We start from the raw sequence: 16,706 nt of genomic DNA, 5'->3' as shown, positions 1-16,706 counted from the left end.
CGATCACCGTCGACTTCCCACCACGTGCCTCAGCCTCACCAGGTGAGTCTCATTTTGCTCACCACAAAGAGATGATGATGATTATTGTTGGATAGTGACAAACGGGGCGATGGTGGGGGGGGAGGGGGTAACCCTGCTCAGAATGGTTCCTGTGGCGATCTCACAACAAATTAGGGAGCCCGGCTGCCACTCAACCAAACCACAACAGAAACATTATACACTATTAAATAAATGTGGATATCTACATAAAATGATATTATCAACACACTATCCTAAAAATACAGCACCATATTTTAACACTAAAGCAGTCACTGACTCGCAAAAACTTGCAATCATAAGTGACAAAGTTAATTTCGGGTAAAATCAATGAAAATGGGGTATGCCGAAAGCATAAAAAAGAGATGTGACAGAGCAAATCTGAGATCAGATTTGGAATCAGCACCCTGAAATTAATCTAAAACAACTGCAAAAGTCCAGGCCAGAATTTTTTTTTGTGGACCAGTGTTATTCGGTAACATTCAATCACAGCGGCGATATGAATACCATCGGAGCCGTTGCCAGAATGCCAGTGCCAATTTGTGTCTCCGTTTCGCATTTAGAAAGTACACCGCTATAAGAGAGTGTTCATGCCTAAGCCACCGGTGTCATCCGTCAAAAAAAAAAGAAAATCTACGTGATTTCTCGAGGCTCACAGAGTCCATCCGAAGGCGCCTTCGCGATTCTTTGCGACTCAACATCAGCACCCGCAACTCGGAGCCGCGGGCGTGCGCCTAATTAGAACCCACCAGCAACAACAGCAATCATCTGTTAGTCGCAAACCGTCAGGTGCAACAGTAAAAAAATCTGGCGTCGGTTTTCGAAACTCTTAAAACCGCTTAATTGGTGGAAGTCCGCAACTCCACGAGGAGAGAGCCGGGGCCCCGCGTTTGTGCTCCATTCCTTTGTGCGCCTTCCGCCGCGGCCGACACAGGCGAGGCTTTTGTCACCGCCGCTCGGCCCAAACGTTGCCCTCGTCGTTGCCCAATTACTCCCGGCGAGGGTCAATGCGCCTTTTGTGCCGCCGAGTTTCCTCGCCGCAGGTGACCGAGCCCACCGCCCGCCCTGCCGCTCCGTCTCATCCAACGCCACTTCTCGTTCGGTGGGGCGGGGTGGGGGGGGCCCTTTCTCAGAGCTTGTTAAGGTTTTTTTTTTTGGGCCAGGGCTTCCTTTGTGTAATATTTTCGTTTTTATACACACGAATAAAATTCTGAATGAATGTCGCGCAGGGAAAAGGCGGTGTTGGATGACCGGTAGGAATTGTGTTACCTCCGTCCGGAGCCGATGGCTGCAAATGAAATGTTACGCGTCGATGTACGGTCCTCATTCTTAGGATGCGATGTGTTTGCGTCGATACGTACGAGTGTACGGTATTTGACTTGCAAGTTCGAGCACGTGTACACGTACGGGCCTTTTTGTCCATCCACGTGCTGTGCGAATAGTGCGAGTTGGTGGGGAGGGGTTGCTCGGCACCGGTTCAGATCTCGCTCGCCGCTGACACCCGTGGCGATGCAACAGCGGCTCAAACAAACGAATCCTAACGCATTGCCATTGCAGTCCCGGTGTCTCGTCTCGAGCGGAGCAAGATGCAGCTGCTCAGCCTTGTGAGAGGCTGTAAAAACTAAAAGTATTTACACTATTTTTAATTTTAGCAGGTAAAGCCCACTGAGCTATGAAGCTGATTTTCAGAAGCGACCTGGTCACAAATGATAGCTCAACCAAGTGGCTTATCGCGTGGAAATCTATCACAAAGACTCTAAACGCACGTTTCTAAATGTGGAGGGAAATACTGGAGGACCCGGAGAAAAATCCACACTGCCACGGGTACAACATGCAATCTCCAAATATATAGGCATCAGGGTTGCGATCGAACCCACGACCTCCTGTATACCATGCGAGGAAGTCAACGTTTTGCCGCTGAGACACCCACATATGCAAGGGTTAGAGGTTGCAAGCCCCCTGCCCTTACCCGATGACTGTGTAGCGACAGCTCCATCGGTCGGGACGAGGTTCACAAAGCCAAAGCGGGCACTCCAGCAACAATTAAGTAACAATTTACCACCTTCGCACCGTAAATCATCGGGCCTGGGACCCGAGCGTTACGAAGCAATGCCCGTTTGTTTAATGGCGTGCGACGGCCCAGTCGGAATTAAGGCGATAAAGGAAGTGCGTCCTTGCCCAAATTAGTTTTTACTCATGCCCCATCGATCAGACCGGCCTCGATTCAGCGCAGGGTTTTGTTCGCGTCGCTTTCTGTCAAATGCAACACAGCCCAGGCGCTCTCCAGCGTCACCAGAGCGGTGGCTGCGGTCTGGGGGTGGCAGATTTGAGCGTTTACCGGCAAACGCGGCTCACCACTCTTTGAAGTCAGCCAATCGGCAGCCTGCAGCATGAAGTTTGAGATCCAGTCTGGCTCCGAAAGCTGCCACTCGCGAAGCCACGGACTTTACGATTGGAATGTGAATGGCGAGGAAGAGGTGGATCAGGGGCTCTGCCCATAACGGCTGTGTTTGATCAATGAGCCACTGAGCCCCTGAAAGGCACGCCTATTTTTTCCTTCACAATTTGCTTTACGACGTGACATAGATTCGTGAATTATCATGCCATTAGCAACATTTTACAAATGCCAGAATTGATTCGATGTTTTTTTTATTTATTGAGGTTGGTGTCTTTTGCTTAAAACCTCTGCCTCCCCTTGTCTTTACAATATTTTCAAACTGGAATTCCCACGTCCTCACTGCAGCCTGGCATCGCACATTACAATTCAACATAGGGCTCAATCACACATTGCGTGAGTCTTTGGCAATGATGGAAATTCCACATTGCTATGACTGGGAATTTCAAATGCGTGTTGCTCATTTTCACGCCAGTCAAGGAATGGTGCACATCCAATCGGCAGTTCGCGTGCAGGGCAGTAAAGTGTGGGCACTCCAACCTCGTCCTAGACATCTGGTCAGCGTGGAAGAGTAGGCCAAATACCCTCTCTCTAGAGCAGCTCACGAGGGCTACCCTTCTGTCCGTAGTGGCACATGCAAGAAATTGTAGGGCTGGTAGGGCAATGATGGCAATGATGACGACTGCAGTGAAAAATCAAGTCCGGGGCCAAGAGCTCAACTCTCAAACCTCACAACTGGAAGCGCTGCAGTTCTACCAACCGAGATCAGTTGTGACCACTCAAAGAAAAACTGCGCGCACCGCACGTCGCCCATTGACTCAACGGTTCTCGCTTCTCGCCGCGGGCGAAGCACCCACCTGGGTCATGCCGGGTGTGCTGGGTCCAGCCCCACGTGTCCCTCTCGGCCGCCCGCTGCTCCCCGCCCACACCAGCATCCACCATGACCTCCCGACCCCAAGCCGACCACGGCGTGGCCTCCGCACCCTCTCCGCCGCCTCCGCCTGCCCCGTTAGTGCCACCGCTGCCAACGGACATCCCCGGCATCGCCGTGGCGACGGCGGCAGGAGCGGCCGTGGAGGCGGCGGCGGTGGAGCGAGGGCTCTCGGTGCTGCCGAGGAGAGATTCACGCTCACCGTGGCCCTGCGGCCAGGCGACGGCCGTGGTGATGGAGGGCGAGTTTAAACGTCCATCGTCATCATCGTCGCCGCCGCCGCCATCGTGTCGGTCGCTCCAAATGATGCTGCCCGCCGACGTCCGAGCGACGGAGCGAGAGGAGGTCCCGGACCCCCCGGGGAAATCAGGAGACGTGGCGGCGGCGGGCGACGACGACGACGACGATGCCATCTGCCACGGCGGCCGCCCTCGTCCCCCGGGGGCCTCCGTGCTGCCGCCGCCAAGTAGCGCGAAGCCGGAGGACGCTTGGGCGGGCGAGCTGCTGGGCACGCGCCTCGCCCAGCTGTCCGTCCCCGGGGAGATCGCCGGAGCGGGGGACGCTGACGCACGTGGAATTTCCGAGCGGCCCGGTGAATTTGCCGCCGCCGCTGCCGCCGCCGTCGAGGTGAAGGCGGAGTCGCCGCCACCGCCGCCGCGGGATGGGCCCGTCGGGGCCGTCGTCTGAGACGAATCGCTCGGAGGTGGCTCGATGCTGGTGAGCAACACCTCGCTGCCGACGCTGCTCCTCTCAAAGTCGTCTCCGTCTTGCACCGCACCCTGCGCCGCCGTCGCGTGCGATGTCGGCGGAAAGTCCCACAATCTGGTGGCGCTCGTCTTTGCGGTGGGGTTCGTGAACTGTGTTGAGGTCGGAGCTGCTGCTGCTGCTGTTGTTGTCGTTGTTGTCACGATGCCTGCGCTGCTGCTGAGGGTGATTCCGCGCGCACCGACAGAACGGGTCGTCGGCGTTCGACTCGTGCCAAACGCATCGCCTTCTTCTCGCGCCGCGGTCGGCACGGCGGCCGCGCGTGTCGGGGTCTCCTCGCTCGGGGTCTCTCTCGCCACGTTGGAGCCCCGCGTAGCGGAGGAGGCCCAGCTGGCCGATGTGAAAGTCCACCCTCCTCCCTGCCATCGTTTCGTTGCGTGACTGGTCGAGGAGGACCACCCCGCAGCCGGAGATTCCTCCCATCGGCCCCGCGGCGAAACAGACGGCTCCTCTCCACCCTCGCTCACGGACGCCGAGGCTGGCGCGATGCCGTCAAACGTGGCCGGCAGCAAACCCTCGTCCACCAGCGACGCCACGAACGATGACTTGTCCTCATCCTCCTCCGACCTCTCCTCCGACCTCTCCTCCGACCTCTCCTCCGACCTCTCCTCCGACCTCTCGTCCCCGTGCGTCACGATCGACGTCGGACCCTCGGCATCGCCGGGCAAGGCCAGGTCGACGTCTCGCTCCGTCTGCATGGAGGCGAGCGCAGCATCCTCCTTGCTCGCGTCCAGGGGGCCCCAGCTGATCGCCGGACCTCCGGAAGCGAGCGTTCCGTTGCGAGCGGGGTGCCGATGAGATATCAACGACCGCAACATGGACAATGCCATGGCCGCCGCCGCTGTTGACCTCGACGTCGGAGCCGGTGATTCATCGGCGCCGTCTGGCAGCGGTCCGTCCCCGGAGGAAGAAACGGCCGCGCGGCCGTGAGCCCGAAACATGGCCAGCAGCAGCATCCGGGCGGCAGTTGAGCCCAAGCTCACGGGATGCCAGGCGTGGGACGCGGCGTCGGTGGGAGCCAGTGCCGTGGTGGTCCCTGGGCTCGCGTCTCCTGGACTCGCGTCCCCGACACTCGTGTGCCGAGAACTCGCGGACCCTAAGTTCGCATCTCCCGGGCTCGTCGTGTCTCCGGGGCTCGCGTATCTGCGGCTTGAGTATCTGCGGCTTGCGTATCCTAAGCTCAAGTCTCTTGGACCCGTGTCTCCTGGGCCCGTGTCTCTGGGGCCCGGGCCTCCAGGGCTCACGTGTCTGGGGCTCGTGTCTCCTGCACCGGGCAGCAGAGCGGCCGCGAGGCCAAGGCACGTGGCCAGAAGCAGCGGCAGCAGCAGCAGGAGGAGGCTGCCAGGCTGGGCCATGGTCCCGCCGCGTGGTCGCGGCGGCGAGCAGTCGCCGGTTTTGTGAAGTGCGTTGAGCGCGTTTGCGCGACCGCAGGGAAAACGGCAGGTTACCAGCGAGCGTCGTCTGTGAAGAGAGAGAGAGAGAGGGAGGCAGAGAGAGATGGTGGAATACACAAGAAGCAAAAGTGTTATTAGTTTTTAAAATAAATTAATAAACAGAGCAGGACCGTGGCTGACATCAGTGTCGAGTGACATTTGAGCCAGTCGTTGCCTTTTGTAGAGGTTGGCGGTTCGAACTCGACGACCGCCCTGGGTAATACCAGGGGTGTATCAACCATAAATACACGCCGTTCACTTCGTGTCCTTGGAAAAAGAGACAGAGGCCATGTGTGCCGGTGTCACGGTCTCAACTTGCAACGTTTTAAAATGCTCGCAAATCTCCCGAAATTTTATCAAACCGCATAGCAACAGCGGGTTATTACTGTGGATCTACTTCAGACTATACTCGGATATCAAGCGTATAGTACCTTCACGGTGGCTCTGCGCTATAGGAATGGAGCAATTCGCAAGTGCACAAATTATCTCTTGAATTGACTCACAACAGTGGCATAAAGTTGACCAAATTCCTCCTCATATAGCTAAACGGTTGCTCAGGTATTTATCACAACATCAGCAACAACAAAAACCATCATAAATCTTACAAGGTGAAGGCCTACGTTGGTCGAAGGACTTTGAGCTTTTTTGTTGCAGTGACTTTGCTTCGATTCAAGTATCTGCACCTGGTGATGGGCCGCCAGTAGGTCAGCTCAGCCTCAACAAGTTTCAGCCGGTCGATGTTTTTAATGCGTGAAGCAGAAAGGTTTTTTTCTGCTGCTGCTGCTGCACCTAACAGACCTCTCGTCTGCTCAAACCCAGAGGAAACCCCCCACATGAAAGCGATGGGCGGAGTTTGCGGGGGTCGTGGGGGGGGGGGCAACACCCCCCTCCCAAACTGGTCACCTTTATTAATTTAGCTTCAGTAGTTTACAATTATTTATATATATATTTGCACTCGCGATTCGTAATGTGAGGGACAAAGCGAACCCCTGCCCACCGCACCCTCCCCCCCCCCCAATACAGAAGTCAAATGATGAAAGCATACCATCGTCGGCAGAATGCGAATTTTATATTTTAAATTATCACGAAATATTTAATATAATTGATGCGGCTTAAATGAAGGCACCAAGCGGGTAATTTGAGTGTCCTGAGATCAAAGCCGTAAGCTGGCCTCGTTAGATGTTCGGATGAAAGCGGGCGACACAGAAATGTAGGCGACACAAGTTTCTACTTCCCGGTGCCAACTGCTGTGCAGCACGTGTTGTGGCAGAGCCCCAGGGGCAGGTGAACGCCCTGAGGGCCCAACAGAGGCAATCGCCTCTCTGTGCAACAGCTGTGGGATCTGGCAGGAGGAAGGGAGCGATGGCGTGGTGTGGTGACCATTAACAGCACAGGCTGTGATGACCTCTTGACCTTGACTTGTAAGATCATTTAACTTACTTGGTGTTTTTGTTGTTGTGTTATGGTTGCTGAGCACAGTTCCAAAAGCCCCAAAACTCCATCGGTCAGCAGCAAACATCACTCTTAAAGTCGCAACCGCATAAGAGGTAACGCGACTTTGAATCGAGCCAGGCTAGAATTGTTGGGCAAAAGGGAGTATATGAGAGGGAGTTCCAAAGTGGAGCGGGGTGGGGAGAGACGCGGAGAGAGGAGAGTTTAGACCCGCAGTGTGGTGGCCGAACACAGTGTGGGTCGGGGCACCACAGCCAGTCTGCAAATAAGGGGCTCTAATAATTCAAATCACCAAGCACCTCCGATTTGCACGGTTGGCTACGTACGGCGCAAAAGAAGGTCAACACGTACATCCCTATGTCAGAAATGCAGCAGGATTATTACCCTGGAAAGTTCCTGTAATATTTACTCATTGCAATTGTGGGTTTCCCAAAGTCACTCCAGTTCCATTGTACAGAAACAATCCCGCTAAATAATTGGGCCAACATCCCAAGCATGACCACTGTCGCAGCATGAGCCGAGAGACTCGCAAACAACCCAGAAGCCCGAGTTCAATTCCCCGCCAGGGCTAACGTCAGTGTCGAGTGACATCGGAACCGGTCCTGGGGCCGCCCCGCTCCGCGAAAATTGACGTGGTGAAGTATGGACAGACAATCGACATGGCGCAGGAAAGTCTTCATCCAGCAGTAGAGAGACAAAAGGGCTGAACATTACCGAATGTTATTTTTTCACGTTATTCTAAGTCATTGTTACGCAGTGGATTGTCTGCACGGGAATGAATCATCAATCGCGGCGCTAATGCATTTCCAATGGCAAAAGGCCACGGCTAAAAATCTGCCAACAGCCTTTGACTTTCAGCCAAATGCAGCAAATCGGTTTAATTGTTGTGAAACAAAAGGTGTGCAAATGCCGCAAGCCGGCTTACACCGCAGATAAAAATTAAAACAATCCAACAAAATCATTTAGGAAACTGGCCACGAGGAGTGGCTCCTGTGAATAACGTCTCGGGGGGTGCCGACATCCGTGCCCCCCCCCACCCCCCTTGATTCATCTCGCGGAGTCGCGTCGAGTCTCGCTGCGGCGCGATTGCGAACGTTTCTTTGTCTCTGCTCGCAACACGCAACGGAATAAACGGCACGCGACAGCAAAAAAAACAAGGAACCTTAAGTCAGTTTAACACGTAGGCTTTCGCGACCAATATTATTCATAATCAACGTTTTTGGGTTTAGATCGCGTTATTTATAAATGTGTCGTAACTCTCCACCACCCGACACGGCCAATCAGTAAAAAAGTTTTCACGTTGATAAAAGACAAATAGTTCACTGCTTTAGCCCACCGGTGTGTTGAAACGAATTGTCCGATGATGTTGGATGCAATTACCAGCGAAACGTCGTACAACTCAAAAATTGTAAATGTTGTGGTTTCACGCTTCAACACACCGGTGGGCTAAAGCAGTGAACTATTTGTCTTTTGTCAACGTGACACTTTTTTACTGATTGGCCGTGTCGGGTGGTGGAGGGTTACGACACATTTATAAATAACGCGATCTAACCCCTCCAAAAACGTTGATTATGAAGGAACCTTCAACAAAAAATCGGGAATCACAGCGAAACAGCTCAACGCGACGCGGGAGCCGCGCGACATTGAGACTCGCCGGCGAGTTTCCCGGTTGCAGCCGCGAGCCGCTCGGTACGACGGGCGACGCGCCGTCTCCACGCGCCGGCGAGCTTCTTGGGCAAAATTTCAGCGAAACGTCGGACACCGCGCCGAACAACACGCGGCGCGAGCCCAAAATATCTTCTTGGTTCTTTCGGTAAAGTCACGTAGAATGGAAGTAATAAAATAAAAAAAATAAAACATAATAAAATAATTCTCACGACGTTTCGGCCACAACGCAAGCAGCCGTCCTCAGGTGAAGAACAGGTCTGTCGATAAGACAAAGTCTGAGTCTGTCTTATCGACAGACCTGTTCTTCACCTGAGGACGGCTGCTTGCGTTGTGGCCGAAACGTCGTGAGAATTATTTTATTATGTTTTATTTTTATTATGTTTAATTTGTATTATTATTTTATTTTATTATTTCCGTTCTACGTGACTTTACCGAAAGAACCAAGAAGATGAATCCCTGCAGTCACGAAAGCTTTAAATCGAAATTGAGCCGAAAATACTTTGCAGAGCTGCACAGAAAAGTAAAGACGCCATGAAATCACCCACGCGGTCTTGTGGGGTGAAAAGTTAATTCCACAACCTCCACCCCCATTGCAGTGGCTCCAGTTAGCTATTTGAGAGGTTATATATATAATCCTGTGGTTGCACTGGGACTTTCGACTGCGGATTGAGTATGTGTGACATCCTAAACACGTCTAGTTGGTAAGACAAGGAGTGGTGACAAGGCACAGCTGTGAATACAGCAACTTTGAAGGAGAGGATCAGTGAACCACTGAGACACGGAGGCAATATGTGCGTGAGACATGCACCCGTTGGAAACAACGTGCTACTTTCAGGAGGTAGCACACAGCAAGTCGGCTGCGGTTCGAACTGTGAAGATTGAATCGCCGTCTGGAACGCTCTTCCCTCCGATATGAGGAAGCCACTGGAGCTATGCACTTTTACATCATCATCTAGATTGAAAATTAATTTCTTTAGAAGTGCTTTTAGTGTTTAGTTTGTTGTCCTTCCCCCGCAATTCCGATTAGCGTGCTCGGCTATGTATGGTGAGAAAGAAGTCCAACATACATACATATAAAATAGTAATATTGAGCTCCAAAAAGCCATTCCACTACGTGTATTTTATCTTCAAAAGCAGTGCTGATGAAGGTGTTCATTTCTTGTATTGTTTGTGCTGTGCTATGTTAGATGTGTGTGTTATAACATATATACAATATCTTCAATAAGGCATTGGCCAAATATACCAAGCAGGACCCAACGTGAAAAAATAGTCTTGAGACTTCTCCAGTATTTCTTGGGTAAAATTCGGACTGAAGTAGAAAGTGCGTGGTATATTTCTGTGTCGAGTTTAACCTGCCCTTGTTTAATGTGGCAATGTTTCCAGTTGGCTTGTGAAATCTGGCATTCCGCCTTGTGCGGGAGTCAGCGATGTGTAAAGTGAACGCGCTCTGGGCGTGTGACAACAGCATTTGGCTGCTGCTGCACATCTCCACGCGACGATGAATCGCCGCTACGTTGAGCGATCATTTGTGGTCACGTCGCTTCTGTAAAAGAGAGCTATCTAGCTCAGTGGGCCTTACCTGGGAAAAACAATTGTTTTGTTTAAATGAACGTCACCTGTGAGACTCGCCAATATTTGAATGCAGCTGCTTCGATCAGGATCGACAAAATGACCTTGAGAACGTATATCGTTGTATAACACTGAATCTACCACATGAAAGCTCGGTTGGGCCTTACCTGCTAAGATACAAATAGTAAATAGTTTAAATATATATTTTATACGTAAAACATCGGCAGGACTGGCGATGCCGTTTCTTTTTCTTCACTCCACAAATTAATAACTACACGAACTTCCTTGCATTGAAAAGTAAAGCTGGGATTTTTTTAGAAAGATCTAAATATCCACCGAGAAATATATATATATATATATTTGGTTTCAAGAGAGCAATCACATTTCAAATCTTTTTTTTTGGTCGAAGTGACAAAACAATAGCATCTCCTCACCCCGTGAAAACAATAGCGTTTCATTTTTAGAAGCGCGTTCTGGCACGCCCCGCCGTCCACAGCAGAAATTCGCGGAAGCTTCTCGTGACCGCCGTGGCACGCCTCGAATCCAGCGGCAGGCAGGAAAAAGGGTTCGTGCAACCAGGCGCGCAACGATGGGGGGAGGGGGGTGGTGGGGGGGATATACAGCACCGTTATGCGACGCATAGGGGACTAGTCTGCCACACGATAGGGCCCTGGATTAACAGATAAACGTGGGGAAAAAACACGTGAAGAAAGAATCTTCAAACAAAAAAGTTTTCATTAAAGTTTTTACCTGTGGTCTACCATGGACCGAGACCGATTGACGCGTCTGGCTCTGGCATCAAGAGCAGCAAACAGTTGCGCGATGCACACCCCCTTTGGGGAAATCCTAGAGCGATTGGGGCCGGCATGAAAGCAAGACGCACGAACACATTCCTGCGGAGGGAGCTGGTAGGAACGTTGGGTTGCTCGGTCAATGGCCAGGGTCAACGGCGGCGTGGTGTATTCCGCAAATATGCCCGACTGTGAGGGCGGGCACAAGCTGGCGTGAGTAGGTTAAACGTTGAGTTTTATAAGGGCACCACGGGGTGAGCAGCCCCTCCCCACCCAGCCCCACACCCACCCACCCTACCCCTCCAATTTTTGGATGCACGACGGACGGACGGACACAATAATCCCCTGTGGGCTGGTGTAACCAGGAGGTTCCTACCAGTATAACTTGATTTGTGAGTATTGCACCTTTAAATGTGTTGTGTTCATACGTTCATTGCGAGACTGTCTTCCTCTAAACCCAATGCACGGTGCAACTAAATTTTGTTTAACAAAATTGTTTTCGCCTGCATATGATTGTGTGCGGACTTAAAGACATCCGTTGAAATAGGCAGTGAAACGAAGAGACAAGCGCGAGACACCCGCCTGGCAGGCGTGTGTAGGGGGCAGTGAAGCAAGTAGGTTCATGGCATGAAATGCCGAGGGAGTCAAGCCATACTGGAGCATAGAGGAGCAGCGTCGGATAAGTAGCGACCTCCAGTCGCGCTCTGACAGAGACAGGGAGAAAAGTCATTGCAGGAGAGAGACTTTGACTTTTAAACAACTTTTATTGCCGCCAGCAGCAACAGCACTGGAGGCGATTTCGATATGAAATACACAAAGTCACTAGCAACACAGATTAAATGAAACGCTACAAATCTACGCGCTGTGGCGCTAAAAGCACCGCGCACAGCACGAAATAAAAGCCACGTGGTGGTTGTGGTCATCGCGCACGCCACGGTGAGGAGCGAGCGCTTCAGAAGGTACAGAGACAGAGAAAGAGACACAGAGAGAGACACACAGAGAGACAGAGAGAAACACACAGAGACAGAGAGAGAGAGATACATATATAGAGAGATAGACGGGGAGAGACACACAAAGAGAGAGAGAGAGCAGAATTGTGGGAACACATCACAGAGGCAACCAGGGGCATGACCGTGGCGGAGATTTAAGCGAATAATCTGGAGTATAATAAGGTTGTCAGTGGCCAGGCTGAGACCATCAAACTCAATAAACGAGAGGAAAAGCTTAATCTCTTGGGTCGCCGACAATTCGAACCCATGATCTCAGCGGTAGTAGCTTAGTGCTCAACAATGACATTATGAGCCCCCTCCCCTTCACCCCCCCCCCCGAGATGGAGATACACACACAAAGGCAAATGTCCACCGTCTAGCCTTAACAGACTGTTGGGGCAAGTGCTGTTAGCGAGCACCTATGAAGGCCGCCACGGCACACGAGAAGGGTGGGTGGCAAACGCCACGCCCGGCCGCCTTTGTCTCCCCAGTGGCGATGTTTACTACACACCGCACCAGGTACTCATTTGAGGCTGAGTCGACCCAGGGAAGGCCCACAACCGGTTTATATAATCGCATAAAGTGTCAACCCATACGGCTTATCCGTATTGTTCAGGGCCACACGGCATAAAGCCGTTTCAATGCGGGCAAAACATGTGTGTCTATGTGTGTTGTGTTTCTCCCTTGTGATGGGACTTTGTCGGATGAACGTTGAGATTTATAAGGGACACGGGGTGACCAATGAGGTCTGAATTAATCTGTAATAAGGTCGGACACTGGTAAAGGCTTGACAGGTTTGTAATGATAATATTTTTTTTACCCTTCTATCTGTCAACAAAACTGACACCTTTTTTTATCATATCATATTTTTTCACTGGCAAATGAGGTTCCAATGGTGAGGTTTGTAATGGTCACATACACACACAGACCCAGCCACAACGCTCACGATTTAGTCGTCGTTCGCCAAAGACGTAAACACACGACGCACACACGAGGCACACGCGATGCACACACGAGGCACACACGATGCACACACGACGCACACACAACGCACGCACGACGTTGCCTGCCACGTGGTCCCGTCGCAGGTTTGGGGAGAGTTGTGGCAGGGTGGTGGGGGGAGTGACCACGACGGGCGAGCGAGCGAGACGCCCGCTATTGTCTCCCTCGCCGACAGAACCCCTCGACCCCCCCCCTCCCAGGACATCTGACGCCGTGTCTGCTGCCCCCCTCCACCACCAGCACCACCCTCCCCATTGTCCCGGCTCTCGTGCAGACGGAGAGCGGCGGCGCTCGTTCGAGAAATGAGCGCGACCCCCACGACCCCCGCCCGCATCCCTCCACCTCCTCCACGCTCTGGCGACCCCGATCACTCGCAGGGGGCCCTGCCCGGCCTGACATCGGTGACCTCAGATGAACCCGGCCACGGCCGGGGACGTTTTCATTCGCTTTCGTTCATTCGGAAAATGTTTTGCCGCCGTGTTTCCCTTTTTTTCATGTACGGCCGGGTGAGTGAGTGAGAGAGTCAGCGAGCACTTGCAGCCGGGACGGTCCGGAAAGCCGTTTCGGGAATGATGTAGACGCACGAAGTCTGTGTCGTGTTGTTGAGTCTTCGGGATACTGCGCTGGTGTGCATGGTGGTGGTGTGTGGTGGGGTGTGTGGTGGTGTGTCGTGGTGTGTGTGTGGTGGTGTGGTTGTGTATGTGGTGGTGTGTGGTGGTGTGTGTGGTGGGTTGTGTGGTGGAGTGTGGTGGTGTGTGGGAGTGTGCGTGGTGGGGTGTGTGTGGTGGTGTGTGTGGTGGTGTGTGTGGTGGTGTGTGGTGGTGTGTGTGGTTGTGTATGTGGTGGTGTGTGGTGGTGTGTGTGGTGGTGTGTGTGGTGTGTGTGGTGGTTTGTGTGCATGGTGGTGTGTCTGGTGGTGTGTCTGGTGGTGTGTGTGGTGGTGTTGTGGTTAGTAGGGTGTGTGGCGATGTGTGGTGGTGTGCAAAGTTGTGTGCAAAGCAATGCACATGAATAGTGCTTCGGGTTACCAGATGTCATTTAGGAAAGTACTCGGATTATTATGGATATCCGCACCTGAAACTCTAGTGGTAGTGCCTTATGCCAGTAATCCCTATTCCGAGCCAAGCCTCGCAGTGTTCTCGAATGTGAAAGTAACCCCTGCACATCATTGTCTGTTCAGCCCTGGAGAGAGTCCACTGAGACCAGGAGTCCGATTTGCGAGGGATAGCCTTGGATCAAAATAGAGGGGGAATAGTTACAAGAGCGAGGAAATCGGTTGTACAATTTGAGCAAACTAACAATAAGCAATCAACAATAGTGCGGTTATATATAGGGGTTAAGAATACCAGCGATTTAAATAGACCATTGCAGTAGAATGGACAAAAATAGCATACAAAGGAACTCTGAAAAAACGTACGACAAAAAATATATAAAAATATTAATATATAAATCGTTAAGTGATAAATGTAACACGTGTAACATTGTGGTGAATGTGCTGTGACCGATATGGCAAGTATAATTGGAATAAATGTTGTAGCTGCCTGAATCATCAGCTTCAGCAAACATTAACATTCATGAGATGCTAATGATTGATTCAGCTGGCAAAACAAGATACGACAGGCCTGCTGAGATGATAACGGTCGTGCAGATGCATTACCATTACCATTTTAGCTGAAGCTTCATTTTTGTATGCACTTTGACAAAATAAATGTTATTAACTTCAGGGATTCAGTAGAAAGAATGTGAGACATCCAAGATTGTCGGGATTTTTCCTATTGAACCGTGCGACGTTGTTGACTGGCGCGGCAAATCAAATATCCAGTGCATTTAGTGCATTTGGTATTCACGCCATAATCATAGCTCAAGGTATGAATGACGAAGGTGCTGTCTCAAACATGGGTAGAGTCACTGAGCTGATGAGCTAACTTGGCAAAGTCGGCCCCCGGTACATATTCCTGGCTGTGTTTCGAATAACGTCACGGGCACCTTCACTAACCGCCGCCGTCAAACACACGGCGCGAAATGCTGTAATGTTTGTAATTAAATACTTGCTGCTATAGCTTATGAATGCAAATAACATATTCATGGATCTTAGCGAAGGCCTACCACTGCATACCTACAATAAACATCAGCAGTAGTTCATTAAGCCCAGAGCTTTGTTTCAAGGTGATTGCAAGCAGTCTTTCAGCTCCTAAATTGCCACATTTCCAAACGAGGTGGTTGTGCGTTCTTGTAGTTTGTAGTTTCCATGAACACGCCCGCCTGCGCTAATCAGGGCGGCAGCTGGGCTACAACCCGTGAAACTCGGCAATGCGCCACCGCCGCAACTTTATATGATTACTGCACGCTTTCATTTAACTCTGTTGTTCTTCTTGGTTCTTTCGGTAAAGTCACGTAGAAGGGAGATAATAGAATAATAAAAATAAAACATAATAAAATAATACAATTCTGTTTTATTTTTATTATTTTATTATCTCCCTTCTACGTGACTTTACCGAAAGAACCAAGAAGATGAATACCTGCAGTCACGAAAGCTTCAAATCGAAACTCTGTTGTTGTTGTATCCTCAAATTTTAATTTTAACCCACTTCCCAATGCGGTATCGACTGCAAACTTGGTATACTTATGTTATACTGATGACAATACTATATTCTATCATTGAAAATAAAAATAAATATACTTTTAAACAATGTTTTTTATATGGTATGTTTCGGCTTTAGTCTAATTGTCCATGCTCATCTGACGTTGGCTGTAATTGCCCACGCTCCCTTACGTTATGGCAAGCCTCGGGGCCACTTCCTGGAGTCGTGGAGTTCTTCCATTGCGAGTATATTTCATAAAAGCGTGTTTTAAAAACAGTTTTTAAAAAAACATTACTTATTATTTATTCGCTTCTCGACCCGCGTACGCGCGGGTCCGGAACGAGCCCGTGACTGCGTAAGAGGGAGGACGCCAGGGGGGTGGGGTGGAGGCAGCGCATCATGGGTGGAGGGCACGCACGCACGCGGCATCTGCTGCAAGCACGCCAGCACTCCCTCGCATCGCGCTGTTGAAGGAGGAGGAGAAGAGGCGTTCGTGAAATGCGCTCAGCCGCCCTGTCCATAAATGGGGCGCTGTTCCATAGCGACGCTCGGGACTCAGGGGCGCTGACTGCGAGCCCGTGGCTCTCGTAGAGGCGTCGTTTGGGAGCGACAGCTGGTTTTGCTGAGCGGCCAATCGGGGTGCGTGCGTTTGGGATTCATAAAAAGGAACGGAGGTCGCGAAATAAAAGTCCCCCCCCCTCCACCCCCGTTGATATGAGGTCGCGAGAGCCCTGATGTTAAACAACACGCGCGAAGAAAAAACAAAATCGACGCATTCATCATTGACGCCGCTGCGTAACAACAAAAACATCGAATAGGTTGACGTTTCGGGCAATGGCCCTTCTTCAGAGCAGAGCAAACTCTTTGCCCGAAACGTAAGCCTGTGGTATATTGTTCTATTACATTGTTGAAGACGGTGGGTGTTTTGTTCACGTGTGCTTGTGCGCCTCTGCCAACGGGGTCGCTAAACCTTTGAGGTTGCGCACCGAAACCTGTAGCGCGTTTAGAGAATTGAGTGAAGATGATGTGTAGCGGCGGGCGCCCTGCAGCTATGAATCCAGAGACCTGGATTCAATTTGTGAACGCGGCTGCG

General features: G+C 51.4%; 1 protein-coding gene across 1 annotated transcript in view; it reads right to left on the bottom strand.

The window, feature by feature from the left end:
- Positions 1-16,706, bottom strand: part of LOC133349594 (mucin-19-like) — a 53,822-nt gene that overhangs the window by 20,650 nt on the left and 16,466 nt on the right. Inside the window, exon 4 of the mRNA XM_061563161.1 lies at positions 3,289-5,588. Within this exon, the coding sequence (XP_061419145.1) occupies positions 3,289-5,482 (2,194 nt within the window). The 5' untranslated portion in view covers positions 5,483-5,588. The remainder of the gene's footprint in view (positions 1-3,288; positions 5,589-16,706) is intronic.

The sequence above is a fragment of the Lethenteron reissneri genome, chromosome 30 (assembly GCF_015708825.2).
Source record: "Lethenteron reissneri isolate LAM-NWPU_2019-01 chromosome 30, ASM1570882v1, whole genome shotgun sequence".
Classification (NCBI taxonomy): domain Eukaryota; kingdom Metazoa; phylum Chordata; class Hyperoartia; order Petromyzontiformes; family Petromyzontidae; genus Lethenteron; species Lethenteron reissneri.
Note: the sequence above shows the minus strand (reverse complement) of the source record. Positions and strands in the feature narration are given on the sequence as shown.